This window comes from Salmo salar, chromosome ssa29 (assembly GCF_905237065.1).
Source record: "Salmo salar chromosome ssa29, Ssal_v3.1, whole genome shotgun sequence".
Taxonomy (NCBI): domain Eukaryota; kingdom Metazoa; phylum Chordata; class Actinopteri; order Salmoniformes; family Salmonidae; genus Salmo; species Salmo salar.
This window is the reverse complement of record NC_059470.1, coordinates 18,802,343-18,818,270: the sequence shown is the minus strand read 5'-3', so window position 1 is coordinate 18,818,270 and position 15,928 is coordinate 18,802,343. Positions and strand designations below refer to the sequence as shown.

The following is a 15,928-nucleotide window of genomic DNA, read 5'->3' as shown; positions in this document are numbered from 1 at the left end:
CTGGCTGTTTCATTCAGTTACCTGTAGGCTTTTGACATGGATGGTTATTAATGAATGTCTCTATACTAACATTAGATGGATTTATTGAACTGTGTAAATATCACTCTGAGGGTGAGAAAGTTTGAAGGGCACTGTTGTTAGTGAACCGTCACTGTGGATCTGTCTTATAGGATGATACAATTTCCCAGCAGCCTGAATATGTTCCTCCTTCTCGCTGGACTGGACTGTCCCCCTCTCTCCTCCTTTGCCCTTTCCTGTAGTCCGACTACTTTTCCACTGCTGCTTTTACCGTATTTTTAAACAAGTTTAGGATTGCCGTGAATGAGAGTCACATGTGAAGGAGCAAACAAAGTCACATGACCAACCAGCCCTTGTCTAAGGAGAAGGATGAAGGTCCTAGAAGGTCACTTGTTTTTCTTTTAATCTCATTACCTCCAGCCTTGTTTGGAGGACAACTTTATTGTCGGTTGTATTTTATTATGTTAAATAGTATAGTACTAAAAGTTTTTGTTACTGGCTGTGAGAGACCAAAGCTGTTCCTGTAGTCCGTTGTTCATCTTTGCCTTAGCATTCAAGTCACCACTCTTTCACCTCAGACACCTTCATTTATTTCTGGAACAGTTTTGAAAGCCGTTCCACTACAAAGGCAATGTCAAAATGAGGGTTGAGTTAACTTCATGTGACAGCACGGCTTGTCCCAAAAGATGGGCCTTAACGTGCACATAGGTCAATTAAGGATACAGTCCAAACATGCTCCTTGTCTAGCCAGTTCTCTGCTGGTGAGCAAGCTGCTCACCATCATCTCCTGTGAAACGATAGGCACCATTTCCCAGTAGACAAAGGAACTGATCAATCACCTAAATTGTTCAAGACGACCGGCAACCACTCTACCACTATTATTTTCAACATGGGGGTTATGTGCTAGGCTGCCCCCCCCCCAAATGTTGTGGCCAATAATTACTCACTCTCCGCTGGGCCATAACAAACAATTTACCCCCTCAAAGTAGCCAATAATTGTTTTGACATTTATGCTGGCAGATTAATTAAATTGAGAGTGCTTAAGGCCAATATAGATAGCTAATTTACATAGCTAGCGCCTGCCCGACATGCGCTCATTAGCATGAAAATGGACAGAGTGACTCACTGAATAGTAGATAAATTACGGCATCATTATTTTCCTTTGTGTGGTTCCATGTTTTCAGGGACACGTGTAATGCTGTTCCACAGGAGATGGCATGAAGGTAGGTCTAATGATTAGGTAGGCAGGAGGGTTAGCGGTTAGCGCACATGGCTAATTGGTCCCTCAGGAATAAATCAAATGTTATTGGTCGCATACACATATTTAGCAGATGTTATTTTGGGTGCTTGTGTTCCTAGCTCCAGCAGTGCAGTAATATCTAACAATTCACAACAATACACACAGATGTAAAATAATGAAATTAAGAAATGTATAAATATTAGGACGAGCAATGTCAGAGTCCGGGAGTATGAATAAATATATACACTACCGTTCAAAAGTTTGGGGTCACTTAGAAATGTCCTTGTTTTTGAAAGGAAAGCAATTTTTTTGTCAATTTTAAAATAACATCAAATTGATCAGAAATACAGTGTAGACATCCCCCCCCCCCCCCTTTGTTCAGGGACACATTATTCAATTTCTGTTAGTCACATGTCTGTGGAACTTGTTCAGTTTACGTCTCAGTTGTTGAATCTTGTTATGTTTATACAAATATCTACACATGTTAAGTTTGCTGAAAATAAACGCAGTTGACAGTGAGAGGACGTTTCTTTTTTTGCTGAGTTTAGATCTATTGGTATCAATCAAATGTATTTATAAAGCCCTTTTTACATCATCAGATGTCAGAAAGGGCTTATACAGAAACAGTCTATAACCCCAAAGAGCAAGCAATGCAAATGTAGAAGCACAGTGGCTAGGAAAAACTCTCTAGAAAGGCAGGAACCTACTGTAAGAAGAAACCTAGAGACGGACAAGGCTCTGAGGGGTGGCCATTCCTCTTCTGGCTGTCCCCCGGTGGAGATTATTAAAGTACATGGCCATTAAGGCCCGATCATTCTTCAAGATGTTCAAACGTTCATAGATGACCAGCAGGGTCAAAGCCTGCACCACTGTATGCTGCTACTAAATGCAAAGGCAGATGTTGTGGTAGTACTTAATCTATTATCAAATTCACTGTCCTTTTTAAATGGATCAGTATGTACCATCTATGCAATGTAATGGCTGCACTCTAAGCATGTGGGAAGGCTCTGTTAATGGCTCCGGGGCATTAGTGGGAGTAAGATCTGGCTAATTGCTAATGCTTATGCCCTCGATCATCATCCAGACATAGGACTGCCCTTGACCGCTAGCTATTGGAGCTCCTAGCATCATCCATATGTAAATAAGTGCTACTTTTCAAAGCTCCCCTGTTTTGAATATTCTGTTCTAGCACAAAATGTCCTAGACCTATTGAAATTGGATGCTATTTTATTTGACCCATTTCATTTGTAATACAGCAGTAAGGTCCTGTGTGACTTAGTTGGTAAAGCATGGCGCTTGCATCGGCAGGGCTCTGGGTTCGAGTCCCACAAGGGACCAGTATGTAAAAGTATGGGGTAGGTGTGGGTAGGTGTCTTGTTTTTGTTTATTTGGTTAGTTGTGGTGGAAAAGGTCAGTTAGTGAGTGTATCCCAGCACTAATGGGCACAGATTTAAGAGGGTCAGAGCCTGGGAGGAAGGAAAGTGGTTTGTTGGGTAATGTTTCCCACTGCCATTGGAGCTACCTTTGCTGTGTTTTTGTTTCAGGGCCAGTTAAGCGAACATTGCTCTGTCCTTGGAGATAGGCCTATCCATCACTCCTTGGATGGACCATTTGAATGCTAATGTCTGACTGGACACTGGACTGGAGGAGGCAAACTCAATGGAACAATGAGAGCAAATTAGTCAGCAGAAAGCTCTTTGTTTGAGGATATAGCGAGAATAACTTGTTTTCCTTTGCTCAGTAATACCTCCTCCCTCTTGTAATTACTTCAAGACAAATTACATTTGGGCAAACAGCAGAAACATGAGCTTGTTGCTAGGTGTCTGGTTTTCGTCTTTCTGTCGTATCCTTCCCTCCTTTGACAGCTGATGTGTTTTCTAAACGTGTCCCATTTGTAAAATCCCCAGGATGATCGTGGCATGATGCCCAGTTACCCAGCATATCTGACACTTCCAGTGAAATACAGTGACTGGCCTGTGTATCATTCCACCTTTTTATGATAAACATGGTTACTGCATAGGTTTGTAGCTCAACTCGGTTGATTTCTTTTCATTTCTGATTTCAGACAAATCCCTTTATCAGCATGGCCTCGCAAGCCGCCTGATCTCGAATGCTTACATGGTCGTTCGCTGCGCGGTGATCGGTCTGGTAATTACAAGGGTAGTATCAAATCAAATGTTATTAGTCACATGCGCTGAATACAACAGGTGTTCAGTGTTCAGTGAAATGCTTACTTACAAGCCCCTAACCAACATTGCAGTTAAAATTATATATATATATATATATATATATATATATATAGAGAGAGAGAGAGAGAGAGAGAGAGAGAGAGAGAGAGAGAGAGAGAGAGAGAGAGAGAGAGAGAGAGAGAGAGAGAGAGAGAGAGAGAGAGAGAGAGAGAGAGAGAGAGAGAGAGAGAGAGAGAGAGAGAGAGAGAGAGAGAGAGAGAGAGAGAGAGAGAGAGAGAGAGAGAGAGAGAGAGAGAGAGAGAGAGAGAGAGAGAGAGAGAGAGAGAGAGAGAGAGAGAGAGAGAGAGAGAGAGAGAGCAGCAGTAAAATAATAATAGTGAGACTATATATAAGGGGTACCGATACAGAGTCAACGGGGCTTATATCATTGTTATTAAAGTGACTATGCATAGATTATAACAACAGAGAGTAGCAGTGGTGTAAAAGAGGGGGGGGGGTCTGAGGACCCTTGCCAAATCTTTTCAGTCTCCTGAGGGGGAATAGGTTTTGTCGTGCCCTCTTCACGACTGTCTTGGTGTGCTTGGACCATGTTAGTTTGTTGGTGATGTGGACACCAAGGAGCTTGAAGCTCTCAACCTGCTCCACTGCAGCCCCGTCGATGAGAATGGGGGCGTGCTCGGTCCTCTTTTTCCTGTAGTCCACAATCATCTCCTTTGTCTTGATCACATTGAGGGAGAGGTTTGTTGTCAGCACTTCCTCAGCTAAATAGTTTTCTGTCCTACTGACCTAGAATGTTGCACATTCTTAGCATAAGTTTGATTCAATTCAATGTCATCTACTGTTTGGCACTCCATTAGCTAGTCTATATCTTTGTGTCTTTGCTTTGAGTTAAAGCCACTATCTTTTGCTCATTCATGCAATCATAATGGATTTTTTTTGCCCCCCCTTTTGCAACTTTTTATCGTTATCAATGATATCAGCACATTCTCTCCCATCCACCAGTGTAAGTTGATAATGAGTCTTTAAGCTTCTGAAAAAGCCTTGGTTGATTAAACACTGATTGGGCAGAACATTGTGGCTTTGTGTTCAATGCCTGGGCTAATTACTTTTCCACCGGGTTGCTAGCAGACGACACACTTTGATCTTTGGAAGCCCACTCATTCCACTTAGTCTTGTACACTGCGCCACCACACACACGGACGGACACACACACAGAGTCATATAGCACCCAGAAGTGAAAAAGACTACAAGGTAACAGCAGGTTAGCTCCTGTACAACGGCAGCATAATTCCACTGGCGGCAGGTAGCCTAGCGGTTAAGAGTGTTGGGCCAGTAAACGAAAGGTTTCTGGTTTGAATCACTGAGCGGGAAAGGTGGAAAAATGGGCTGTTTTGCCCTTCAGCAAGGCAGTTAACCCCCAACAACAACAACAGCTCCCCGGGTGCCGATGATTTGGACGACAGCCACCCGCACCGCTCTGATTCAGAGGGGCTGGGTTAAATGTGGAAGACCCATTTCGGTTGAATGCAACTGATCTGGTATACACTTTCCCTGTTCCCCACTATAAAAGCTGGCATTATCCTATCTGAAGATCAATCTGTCTCGCAGACAGACACATTGTCTTGACTCTTTGCCTCAGAGAAGCATGTGTACATGACAGTGTTCATGATTGACCGGTTTACCCCGTTTTTTCCAGCCGCTTATATTTTTGGCATCCTAAAGTAGAGGGGCCTTGTGTTCAGCTGTCACACAGAAGCATCCATTTTAATATTTTAATCCACCTGGATTTTCCACATTGGACCCTCGGTCAGTGCAGTTGTTGCCCAGTTGTGTTAGCCAGGCTTATCCTCCAGCGCTACCCCTAGTTTAGCCTAATTTGGAGCTCTGGTTATTAACTGTGTAGAGGTGAAAACACAACTACCAGCTAAACTCCAACCGTAATTAACATTAGCCTTACGGCTCTCTGTCCAGTATCCCAGAAGAGAGGTTGTTGACCTGTCTTGTGTGCCTGGATGTGGACATTCCTCTCTGGGTGTGTTTGCTGCTGCAGCTGGGTGTGGATCGATGGTGCAGGGTGTGATAGCCTATGTTGCCTAGGGGGACCTGTAATTCAATACCACAGACACAGACTGCCTCCAGCTTCTGCTCCCTGTAGCAAGCTTCCTCCACCACCACCTAACTCCCATTTCCCCTCCTCTACAATCACCCTCCTCTGGCTTCCTTCCTCAGCCTTATTGTTAATGTGCACGAATGCTGGATAAGTGTGTTCGTGCGTAATTGGACTGCAATGCACTTCGGTGCACATATTGGTGTTTTGTCATTGTATGCAGCTTGTGCATGACACATGCTTTTGCCTTATTGTGCTTTTGCATCATTAATTTGCACTACATATTTTGTCAATATACGCTACATGACCTGCTCGTCAAACATCTCATTCCAAAATCATGGGCGTTAATATGGAGTTGGTCCCCCCTTTGCTGCTATAACAGCCTCCACTCTTCTGGGAAGTTTTTTGGAACATTGCTGCGGGGACTTGCTTCCATTCAGCCACAAGAGCATTAGTGAGGTCGGGCACTGATCTTGGGCGATTAGGCCTGGCTCGCAGTCAGCGTTCCAATTCATCCCAAAGGTGTTCAATGGGGTTGAGGTCAGGGCTCTGGAGACGCCCGTCAAGTTCTTCCACACCGATCTCAACAGACCATTTCTGTACGGACCTCGCTTTGTGCATGGGGGCATTGTCATGCTGAAACAGGAAAGGGCCTTCCCCAAACTGTTGCCACAAAGTTGGAAGCACATAATCGTCTAGAATGCCATTGAATGCTGGAGCATTAAGATTTCCCTTCACTGGAACTAAGGGGCCTAGCCCAAACTATGAAAAACAGCCCCAGACAATTATTCCTCCACCAAAATTTACAGTTGGCACTATGCATTCAGGCAGGTAGCGTTTTCCTGGCATCCGCCAAACCCAGATTTGTCCGTCGGACTGCCAGATGGTGAAGCTTCATCACTCCAGAGAACGTGTTTCCACTGCTCCAGAGTCCAATGGCGCCGAGCTTTACACCACTCCAGCCGATGCTTGGCATCGCGCATGGTGATTTTAGGCTTGTGTGAGGCTGCTCGGCCATTGAATTCCATTTCATGAAGCTCCCAACAAACAGTTATTGTACTGACGTTGCTTCCAGAGGCAGTTTGGAACACGGTAGTGAGTGTTGCAACTGAGGACAGACGATTTGTACACGCTACGTGCTTCAGCACTCAGCGGTCCCGTTCTGTGAGCTTGCGTGGCCTACCACTTTGAGGCTGAGCCGTTGTTGCTCCTAGACATTTCCGCTTCACAATAACAGCATTTACAGTTGACCGTGGCAGCACTAGCAGGGCTGAAATTTAAAACGGACTTGTTGGAAAGGTTGCATGCTATGACGGTGTCACATTGAAAGTCACTGAGCTCATTAGCTAGGCCATTCTACTGCCAATGTTTGTCTATGCAGATTGCATGGCTGTGTGCTCGATTTCATACACCCATCAGCAACGGGTGTGGCTGAAATAGCCGAATCCACATACTTTTGTTTATATAGTGTCTACGCAATGTTTGTGTTTGTGCAGTTGTGTGCGTCTGTATGTCACTTTCGTGCCATCATTAAAACCAAACACACTATTCCCAGGGCTTATCTTTCTCCTGTCACGCCTGCCTTGGCTCCTTGATGTACATCTGGTGTGGTGGGGATGGGTTGGTCATTAGATTATTGGGATTTATCTGGCACAGTGGAGCGGTAAGCAGAACAGCTAGCGCCACGGGAAGCCCGCCCGGCCTTTTGTCATAATGATGCTGCTGCTGCATTTCACCCTTCTCTGAGCGCACAATTCATTTACATCAACCTCCATATTCTCCCATAATCCCCCTCTCTTTCAATCAGAGTGCAATCTGAGCAAGCCACTGTGATAGGCTAAGAGGCATCTATTGTGCATCACACGTCTTCGTTAGCCCCATAGAAGAGACAGAACCAGTTTTACCTTCCTCTGTTCCAGGGGGAAATGGAATGATGATACGCAGGTATGTATTTTAAGCCCTGAGGTAATGTGCTCAGCAGTGGGATTTAGGAGGCATGGGGTGTCTCACTATGGAGCGGTGTGGCGCTACTATCCTAGTCCCTGGCCACGCTTGTGACAGTGACACATCTGGGACATGTCTAGTGATTGGGGGAGGGGAAAACCCCCATGTCTACTTTCCAGTCACTCTTCCTGGTCTGATCACAACCCCTAGTTCCTCTTCCTAAACCATCAGTTGTTGCAGATCTGAATGAACTAAACTAAGCAAAAAATAGAAACGTCCTCTCGATGTCAACTGCGTTTTATTTTCAGCAAACTTAGCATGTGTAAATATTTGTATGAACATAACAAGATTCAACAACTGAGACATAAACTGAACAAGTTCCACAGACATGTGACTAACAGAAATGGAATAATGTGTCCCTGAACAAAGGGGGGGGGGGGGGTCAAAATAAAACGTAACAGTGTATCTGGTGTGGCCACCAGCTGCATTAAGTACTGCAGTGCATCTCCTCATGGACTGCACCAGATTTGCCAGTTCTTGCTGTGAGATGTTACCCCACTCTTCCACCAAGGCACCTGCAAGTTCCCAGTTGCTGGGGGGAATGGCCCAAGCCCTCACCCTCCGATCCAACAGGTCCCAGACGTGCTCAATGGGATTGTGATCCGGGCTCTTCGCTGGCCATGGCAGAACACTGACATTCCTGTCTTGCAGGAAATCACGCACAGAACGAGCAGTATGGCTGGTGGCATTGTCATGCTGGAGGGTCATGTCAGGATGAGCCTGCAGGAAGGGTACCACATGAGGGAGGTGAATGTCTTCCCTGTAATGCACAGCGTTGAGATTGCCTGCAATGACAACAAGCTCAGTCCGATGATGCTGTGACACACCGCCCCAGACCATGACGGACCCTCCACCTCCAAATCGATCCCGCTCCAGAGTAACGCTCATTCCTTCGACGATAAACGCGAATCTGACCATCACCCCTGGTGAGACAAAACCGCGACTCGTCAGTGAAGAGCACTTTTTGCCAGTCCTGTCTGGTCCAGCGACGGTGGGTTTGTGCCCATAGGTGACGTTGTTGCCGGTGATGTCTGGTGAGGATCTGACCGAACATCACTCCTCGCAGGTGTGATGTTCGGATGTACCAATCCTGTGCAGGTGTTGTTACACGTGGTCTGCCACTGCGAGGATGATCAGCTGTCCGTCCTGTCTCCCTGTAGCGCTGTCTTAGGCGTCTCACAGTACGGACATTGCAATTTATTGCCCTGGGCACATCTGCAGTCCTCATGCCTCCTTGCAGCATGCCTAAGGCACGTGTTTTTCAGAGTCAGTAGAAAGGCCTCTTTAGTGTCCTAAGTTTTCATAACTGTGACCTTAATTCCCTACCGTCTGTAAGCTGTTAGTGTCTTAATGACAGGTGCATGTTCATTAATTGTTTACGGTTAATTGAACAAGCATGGGAAACAGTGTTTAAACCCTTTACAATGAAGATCTGTGAAGTTATTTGGATTTGTACAAATGACCTTTGAAAGACAGGGTCCTGAAAAGGGGACGTTTCTTTTTTTGCTGAGTTTAGATGGGTGTAAGTTCGGCGTAGCCATCAGTTTGCATGCTCTTCTCTCTCCATCTCTCTCTTTCTCGCTCTCTCTCTCTCTTTCCCCATCTCTTTCTGAAAAGGCAGTTGTTTTCCTTTCCCCAGCATTGATGACTGGAGGGATGTGTAATTACCTCTGTGGCGTTAAGTGGGTTCCCCCCCTCTTCTCTCCTCCTTTTTCACGTTTAATTCCTCCCAGTGACAGATGATGGGTAATTGGGAATGAAGATGCAATTTTTGGAGCCTAGTGACAATTAGGCTGCTCATTCATATTAGATTTGTTTGAATGTTTTTATTTTGAAGACAAATGGGCACATAACCCATTGGAAACCATGACTGATGTTGAAACTGTGTGGTGTCCACATGCCAGTGGCTTACTGCTAATCAGTGGTCTTACAGTGTTCCCTGCTCATTTTCCATGCTTGAATTTGTGGTTTGTTGGCCCAGATTTTATTGAGGTTGTCTCTGCTGCCTCTCCTATTAAATAGTCCTTTATCGTGCTACTGTATGATGTAAGAAGTTGTCATTGCTTAAGTGCTGTTAATATTGAATGTGTAGAGTATGTCCCATGGGAGATGTTCCAGTAGGAGCGTCCTTATTAACCAGAGCTATAGAGTGGGTATCTCTAGGGATACATGAGAATCATTGAGAGGATTGTCTCATGTACAGTAGGTGATTGTTTTTTTTTTTTTTTTACCTTTATTTAACTAGGCAAGTCAGTTAAGAACAAATTCTTATTTTCAATGACGGCCTAGGAACAGTGGGTTAACTGCCTTGTTCAGGGGCAGAACAACAGATTTGTACCTTGTCAGCTCGGGGATTCGATCTTGCAACCTTTTGGTTACTAGTCCAATGCTCTAACCACTAGGCTACGCTGCCGTCCCATTCTGACAGGCCTCTTAAAATCAAAAGAACCCAAGGATGTTTATGGCTGCTCATGACACTTGATCACTAAGACAGATTTTTATCTTCCGTCTTCGAAACATCAAAAACCCAGGTTAGGTTTAAGGAGAGGGGCGGTGTCAGCTCTGCCCTCTGAAATGCCAATCTGGTGTCAACCACACACTTAGCTTTGGGTGGAATTCCCACGACCCACTGCCAGCTTCCTCACTCTGGCAGGTACAGCTAGTGGGTTCTTTGAACTACTGTATGCCTGGCGCTTAACATGCATTATCGATGGTAAGGGGCTGTTCTGCGATGCCAGAGGCTTTTTCTGCTCCATTACTGGACTCCCACTGGGACGTAGACACTACCTGTGAGATGCACACTTCACCCCAGCTAGCATTGGCTAACACGGTTAGTACTGACTCCCTTTATTTCTACTAGGGACACTTCATCCAAACTAGCGTTGGCTAACACGGTTAGCACTGACACCCTCTATTTCTACTAGGGACACTTCATCCAAACTAGCGTTGGCTAACACGGTTAGCACTGACACCCTCTATTTCTACTAGGGAAACTTCACTTTAGTTAGCGTTGGCTAACACAGTTAGCAATGACCTCCTCTATTTCTATGTGCCCTGGCTGTATGAAGCCTCTGTCTGCCTGTTGCAGAGCTCTAGTCATTAGCGCTAAACTGGCTTCTCTAATCCGCCAGCAGCACCCTGGGGACAACTGCAGGAAGTGTGTACCGCAGGCCACATAATGGAATAAGCTCTCCTCCACCTCTCTCTCTTTCAGTCTCTTGGTTGATTTCCCTTTACCACTTTAGCTCTCTGTCTCACTCACGTGCACCTCTCTAGTTCATTCTCTCCCCCTCTCCATATCCTTTGCATACTCTCTTCCTCACGCTCAATCCCGCTCCCTCTAGCTTTGCTCTCATAAACACACTCCCCTTTCCACTCAGGTGCTGTTAAGCTCGACTGATGACCTTCAGTGTGACCTCCAGAAACTAGCTAGCAACCTTTCAGACAGGAAGTGAGGGGAAGGCCACTCATGACTTGAAGAGCTGTCTGCTCAGTAAAGGCCTCAGACGTAACGCATCAACACAATGACTGTGGCTATAGAGCGTGAGCTGGTGTGAGAATGGATTTGTAAAAGGGCCGCTTTTCATAGGCGTGAGAAATTGTGACAAGAACATTATAGGCTAGGCTAAGACCGGCTCAGTTTAGCTTTTCGCCTGCAGCCTGGCTGTCTGTCACTAGCTCTCACTCACTGCAGGCCTATGTGCCAAGTTGTTTAACTGAGAGCAGGCGGCGCTTAACTTTTCACAGGGGTGCAGACCTGGGGTCAGGCCTCCTCGATAAGGGTGCACTGTAGCCAGCCTCGGTGCCTTTGTCCAGGAGGAAGGTTTTTTCCGTCACACCGGAGAACTGGGTCAAGGGGATTAATTTCCTGGCCTGGCTGGATCTAGTCGTTCGGCGCTAATGGGAGATTAGCTGGGAAGTTTCAGTTCCAAAACGTCTCTGGGTGCCGCCTGCCTGTTCTTCACATGGGTTGGGGGGATATTTAGGAAGTGATTTGTGCCTGTAAATAGGGGTGGTTGGGATGTGGAATGGGCAAAGGAGGGGGTTTGAAGGGGGTGGATGTTTTCCCACCCCTGCTGTTCATCAATGTGACTGGATTAATTACAGGGAGCATTGTGTTCATGGGGGGCAGGCTGGCCAGGAATCAGGTGGTGTAGGGGGGGTATGATTGGCCTTCTATTACCAGAAGTCTTTCATTACCATTGTGTGGTGGAGGGTCTTTTTTAAAACTTTTCTGTATATACAGTCTTTTGATTGGCCACCCACAATTCCCCATTGCTTTATTTTACTGGCTATCTGGTGTCCATTTTGTTTCTCAAAGTCACTGCAGACTCTGAGAGTTATGAATAGGGTAATTGCTCAGCTCGGAGTAATGTGCCCTTGAGCGTAATAGTGTAATGGGCTATTAGTGGCTCTATGTTAATTGTTTTAGCCTTTCTCGTGGCACAGTCAGGGCAGTGTGTGAATAGCCTCTCTCTCCCTCAGTCTACTCTGCTGTTACATGGTTCATAGAAGCTATGTTTTGCCCAGCTTTCTTTTTGCAGCAGCTATATTCCTCATAGATATCTGTAATGAGGTTATGTGAGCACAGCACCACTGGGGGTTTGGTAAGTAGTGGAATTAAAACAGAGGGCCTAATGAGGTTTCTCTCTCCCTCTCCTCGTCCCTTTGCTCTCTTCACTCTCATTTGCTTCCTACAGCAGTCTAAAGTCAACCCTATGTGTACAGTAGGTACACTCATGACAGACAGTGACTCTTTCCTCTCAAAAAAACAACAGTATTGACAAAGCTTCTAGAATGTTTTCTCATGTTTCATTTTCAGAATCACTTGTTGAGCCGTGGGTTTAAAATAGTTTTGGAGAGGCTATGTTGGAATATTTGTGTCAGCTAGTCGGGGGGAGGGGTACTGTTTTTTTGCACTGATTAATGTCTCTTCAAGTGATGTTTTCATGGCGAGGAGGATATTATGTCTACGTGTGAGTAACATTGGCCTCTCTCTCTCCCACTACCTAGGTATCGGTAAGAATGTGATCTGTGACCGCACCGCCACCCCACTGGATGCCTTTCGCATGATGTCAGCCGCCCAGTACTACCCCAAGCTGCTGAGCATCATGGGAAATGTACTGCGCTTCCTTCCTGCCTTCGTGCGCATGAAGGAGCTAGTGGAGGAGGGCTACGTGGGGGAGCTGCTGGTCTGCGAGGCCCAGGTCCACAGCGGCAGCCTGCTGGGTAAGAAGTACAACTGGAGCTGTGATGACCTGATGGGCGGTGGGGGGCTGCACTCGGTAGGCAGCTACATCATTGACCTGCTCACTTTTCTCACGGGCCAGCGGGCGGCCAAGGTGCACGGCTTCCTCAAGACTTTCGTCAAGCAGACGGAGCACATCTGCGGCATCCGACAGATTACCAGCGACGACTTCTGCACCTTCCAGATGGTGCTGGAGGGCGGCGCCTGCTGCACCGTCACACTCAACTTCAACGTGCCTGGTGACTTCCGCCAGGAGGTGATCGTGGTGGGCACGGTGGGCCGGCTGACGGTCAGCGGCACGGACCTGTACGGCCAGAAGAACACCATGGAGGGAGGGCCGGAGCTACTTCTGAAAGACAGCACCCCTCTGGAGAAGGCCTCCCTACCGGAGAAGGCTTTCAGTGACATCCCCTCGCCCTACCTGACAGGAACCATCCGTATGGTGCAGGCGGTGCGTCAGGCCTTTGAGGACCAGGACGACCGGCGCACGTGGGACGAAAGGCCGCTGACTATGGCGGCCACATTTGAGGACTGCCTGTACGCACTTTGCGTGGTGGACACCATCAAGAAGTCCAACCAGTGCGGCGAGTGGCAGAACATTGAGGTGATGAAAGAGGAGCCCGAGGTAAGCCCGGCGTACCTTATCAGCGAGGCCATGCGGCGCAGCAGGATGTCGCTCTACTGCTAGCACTGGCACCGAAATGGCTGCCTGGTGCTAGAGACTGGGGGTGAGAGAGCTGTCACTGTGCCCTCATTGGTTCGCTCCCCTAAAAAAGATGTGAACAGTGATGAACTCTCTCCAATCTCATTGTCCTCTCTTCTGCATGATCTATTCTGGATTATTAAGCCGCGCATCGTGACTCTGAGAAAGGGGAGGAATAAAGAGCACCTCCAAAAAGAAAAAGGCCAACAGAGTGGTTTAACTGTACCTTTAGAGAGGTGAATGTTTAATCCCCAGGGGGCTTTGGGCCCTGTCTCTGTGTATGTCTGCTGTGTGTGAAACCAGAGAAGAAAAACGCAGAAAAATCAATCGTTTGTCTGGTAGGGCTTTTAGTGAGGTCCCCTCCTCCGGTTAAGTATGCAATAAATCCAATCAGAGCTCCAGGCTAGTGGAATTATGTCATCCTAAGCAAAAAAAGTGTGATGGGTCCGCACTCATTCGCGCTCAGAATTATGTCATCCTGCCTGAATCAAGGGAATGCCTTTTTTGCCTGCTTCTCGTTTTTGTAGTAACGTCCATATGCAATAGACCAACACATAATCTGTGGATGGTGGTGCAATCCCATGCTATGCTGTGAGTAAAGCCTAGGCACATGTTTTCTATCCCCATGTTTTCAATCTCAAGGTCATGCCTGTTGCTAAGCTAATAGCCTTAGCTTAGCCAGCTAGGTTAGCGGTGCATGCGCTAAAGCTTCTAACACAACAGCAACGATGTAGAGTAAAACAATCAGTAATAGTGTCCCTCTGGGTTAGTGCATGGATGGGACACTTCCACGCATGAAACATTCCGATCTGCTTTTAAAGGCTAGTGTTTTGTGACTCTTTTTATAGTTTGTGTGAATATGTAGCTTAGTACTACTCACAGAAGGGCAAGTAGAATATGGTCTATTTAAGAGAAGACCTCTGGTTTTCACCTCATCATTTACTCATCACTATCCACATCACCATCCACACAGGTTACAAGAGATAATAGTAGTACAGTAGCATAAATTCACGAAGCCAAAACATTTTTGTATTTTATTCAAGCTCGATCTTATTGTTTCCCCAATGTTGATTGTGTTCTCAAATTATGCTACTGTATATCACCATCTGCATTTGACTACTTTTCCATAGTCTTGTATAATACAACAAAAGTTAATATGGTTTAAAATGTGTCATGATATAAATGTACTGTATGTATTTTATTTGTTTTTAAACTATCTGCGAAAGACTGGAACTGGAACATGTTTTGATACACACACTGTTCAGTATAAAAGTATTTATTTTTCATTTTGGACTGATTCGTACTGTATCGGGAGAAGATGTCTAGTTCGTGGGTGACAGTTGAGGTAAGAGAGGCCTTTTAGTATTCAGTGTTGCTGTGTGTTGGTCCGTACTGTGGGATGTCTGAAGACACTGACTACTTTGGTTGGAGTATATAGATGTTTTTTAATCATGTGGTCCTAAATTGTAATAAATGTTGATAGGTGCAGCCATTTTAAGATTTGTAGCTATTTAACCGTTATGGTCTGTCCAGTCACCCATTTTTCCCTGTGTTCATGTTTCATCGATGTGGTATATTGTGTTTGACAGTGGGTTTTGGAATATTTAATATTTTTCTGACCATGCTCCAGTTAGTTTATTTGGCATTTGTCGTGCAAGTTCTTTTTTTCAGTAGCTTTTCAACAAACAAGACAAGCTTCTTACATGCTGCTGACCTTTCCCAAATTCTGTAAATACTATCTCACTCTGATTGGGTGACATGATGTGTTCTGCATAGAAACATGACAACATGTCACCTGTTATACCACTGCAGATCATAATAGCTAATCAATACTGTAGACTTTCCCCTTTGTCCAATGAGGACCTTTATACCATAAACATGCCTTGATCTTTTCAATGAAACCTGGAAAACATTATACTGGAATAAACTCTCCATAGTTGCACACTATGGTATAAGAACCCCCAGTTACTTGGTGGACTTTGCCATCTAAAGGAAGGAGACATAGGGCAACGTCTAAAGATGTGCTCTTTCCAACTCTCTCTGTTAGTCCCCTATATTCCTAACCCGGGTCTATGGCCTTGTTTCAAACAATGCTCCTCTAAAGCTGCACCCATGGAACAGGAGAGGAAGTCCCCTGTTGAGGCCTTATAGGGAGGATGTAGGAACCGTGGTTTAGTCCCCAGTCTTCCAGTCTGGATAAAACTATAGCTTTACATATATGACAGGAAAGAAATAAGGACTAAATTAAATCAAACACTTGAAGTAAACCCTTGAACACTTCACGTTATAACGTATGCTGAATCAAACATATTATCATGTAATATCAATGTAGGGGAGAAAAGATCAATGCAAAGTAGAGAGGAGTCCCTTTAGCGGTTTGATCCAGCACCCATGTGTATTTAGGCTTAATCCTACATCT

The 15,928-nt window shown here is 45.7% G+C and overlaps 1 protein-coding gene across 1 annotated transcript in view; it reads left to right on the top strand.

Annotated features, from left to right (window-relative positions):
- Positions 1 to 15,007, top strand: part of gfod1 (glucose-fructose oxidoreductase domain containing 1) — a 36,546-nt gene extending 21,539 nt beyond the window's left edge. Inside the window, exon 2 of the mRNA XM_014181121.2 lies at positions 12,572 to 15,007. Within this exon, the coding sequence (XP_014036596.1) occupies positions 12,572 to 13,494 (923 nt within the window). The 3' untranslated portion in view covers positions 13,495 to 15,007. The remainder of the gene's footprint in view (positions 1 to 12,571) is intronic.
- Positions 15,008 to 15,928: the final 921 nt, after the last annotated feature.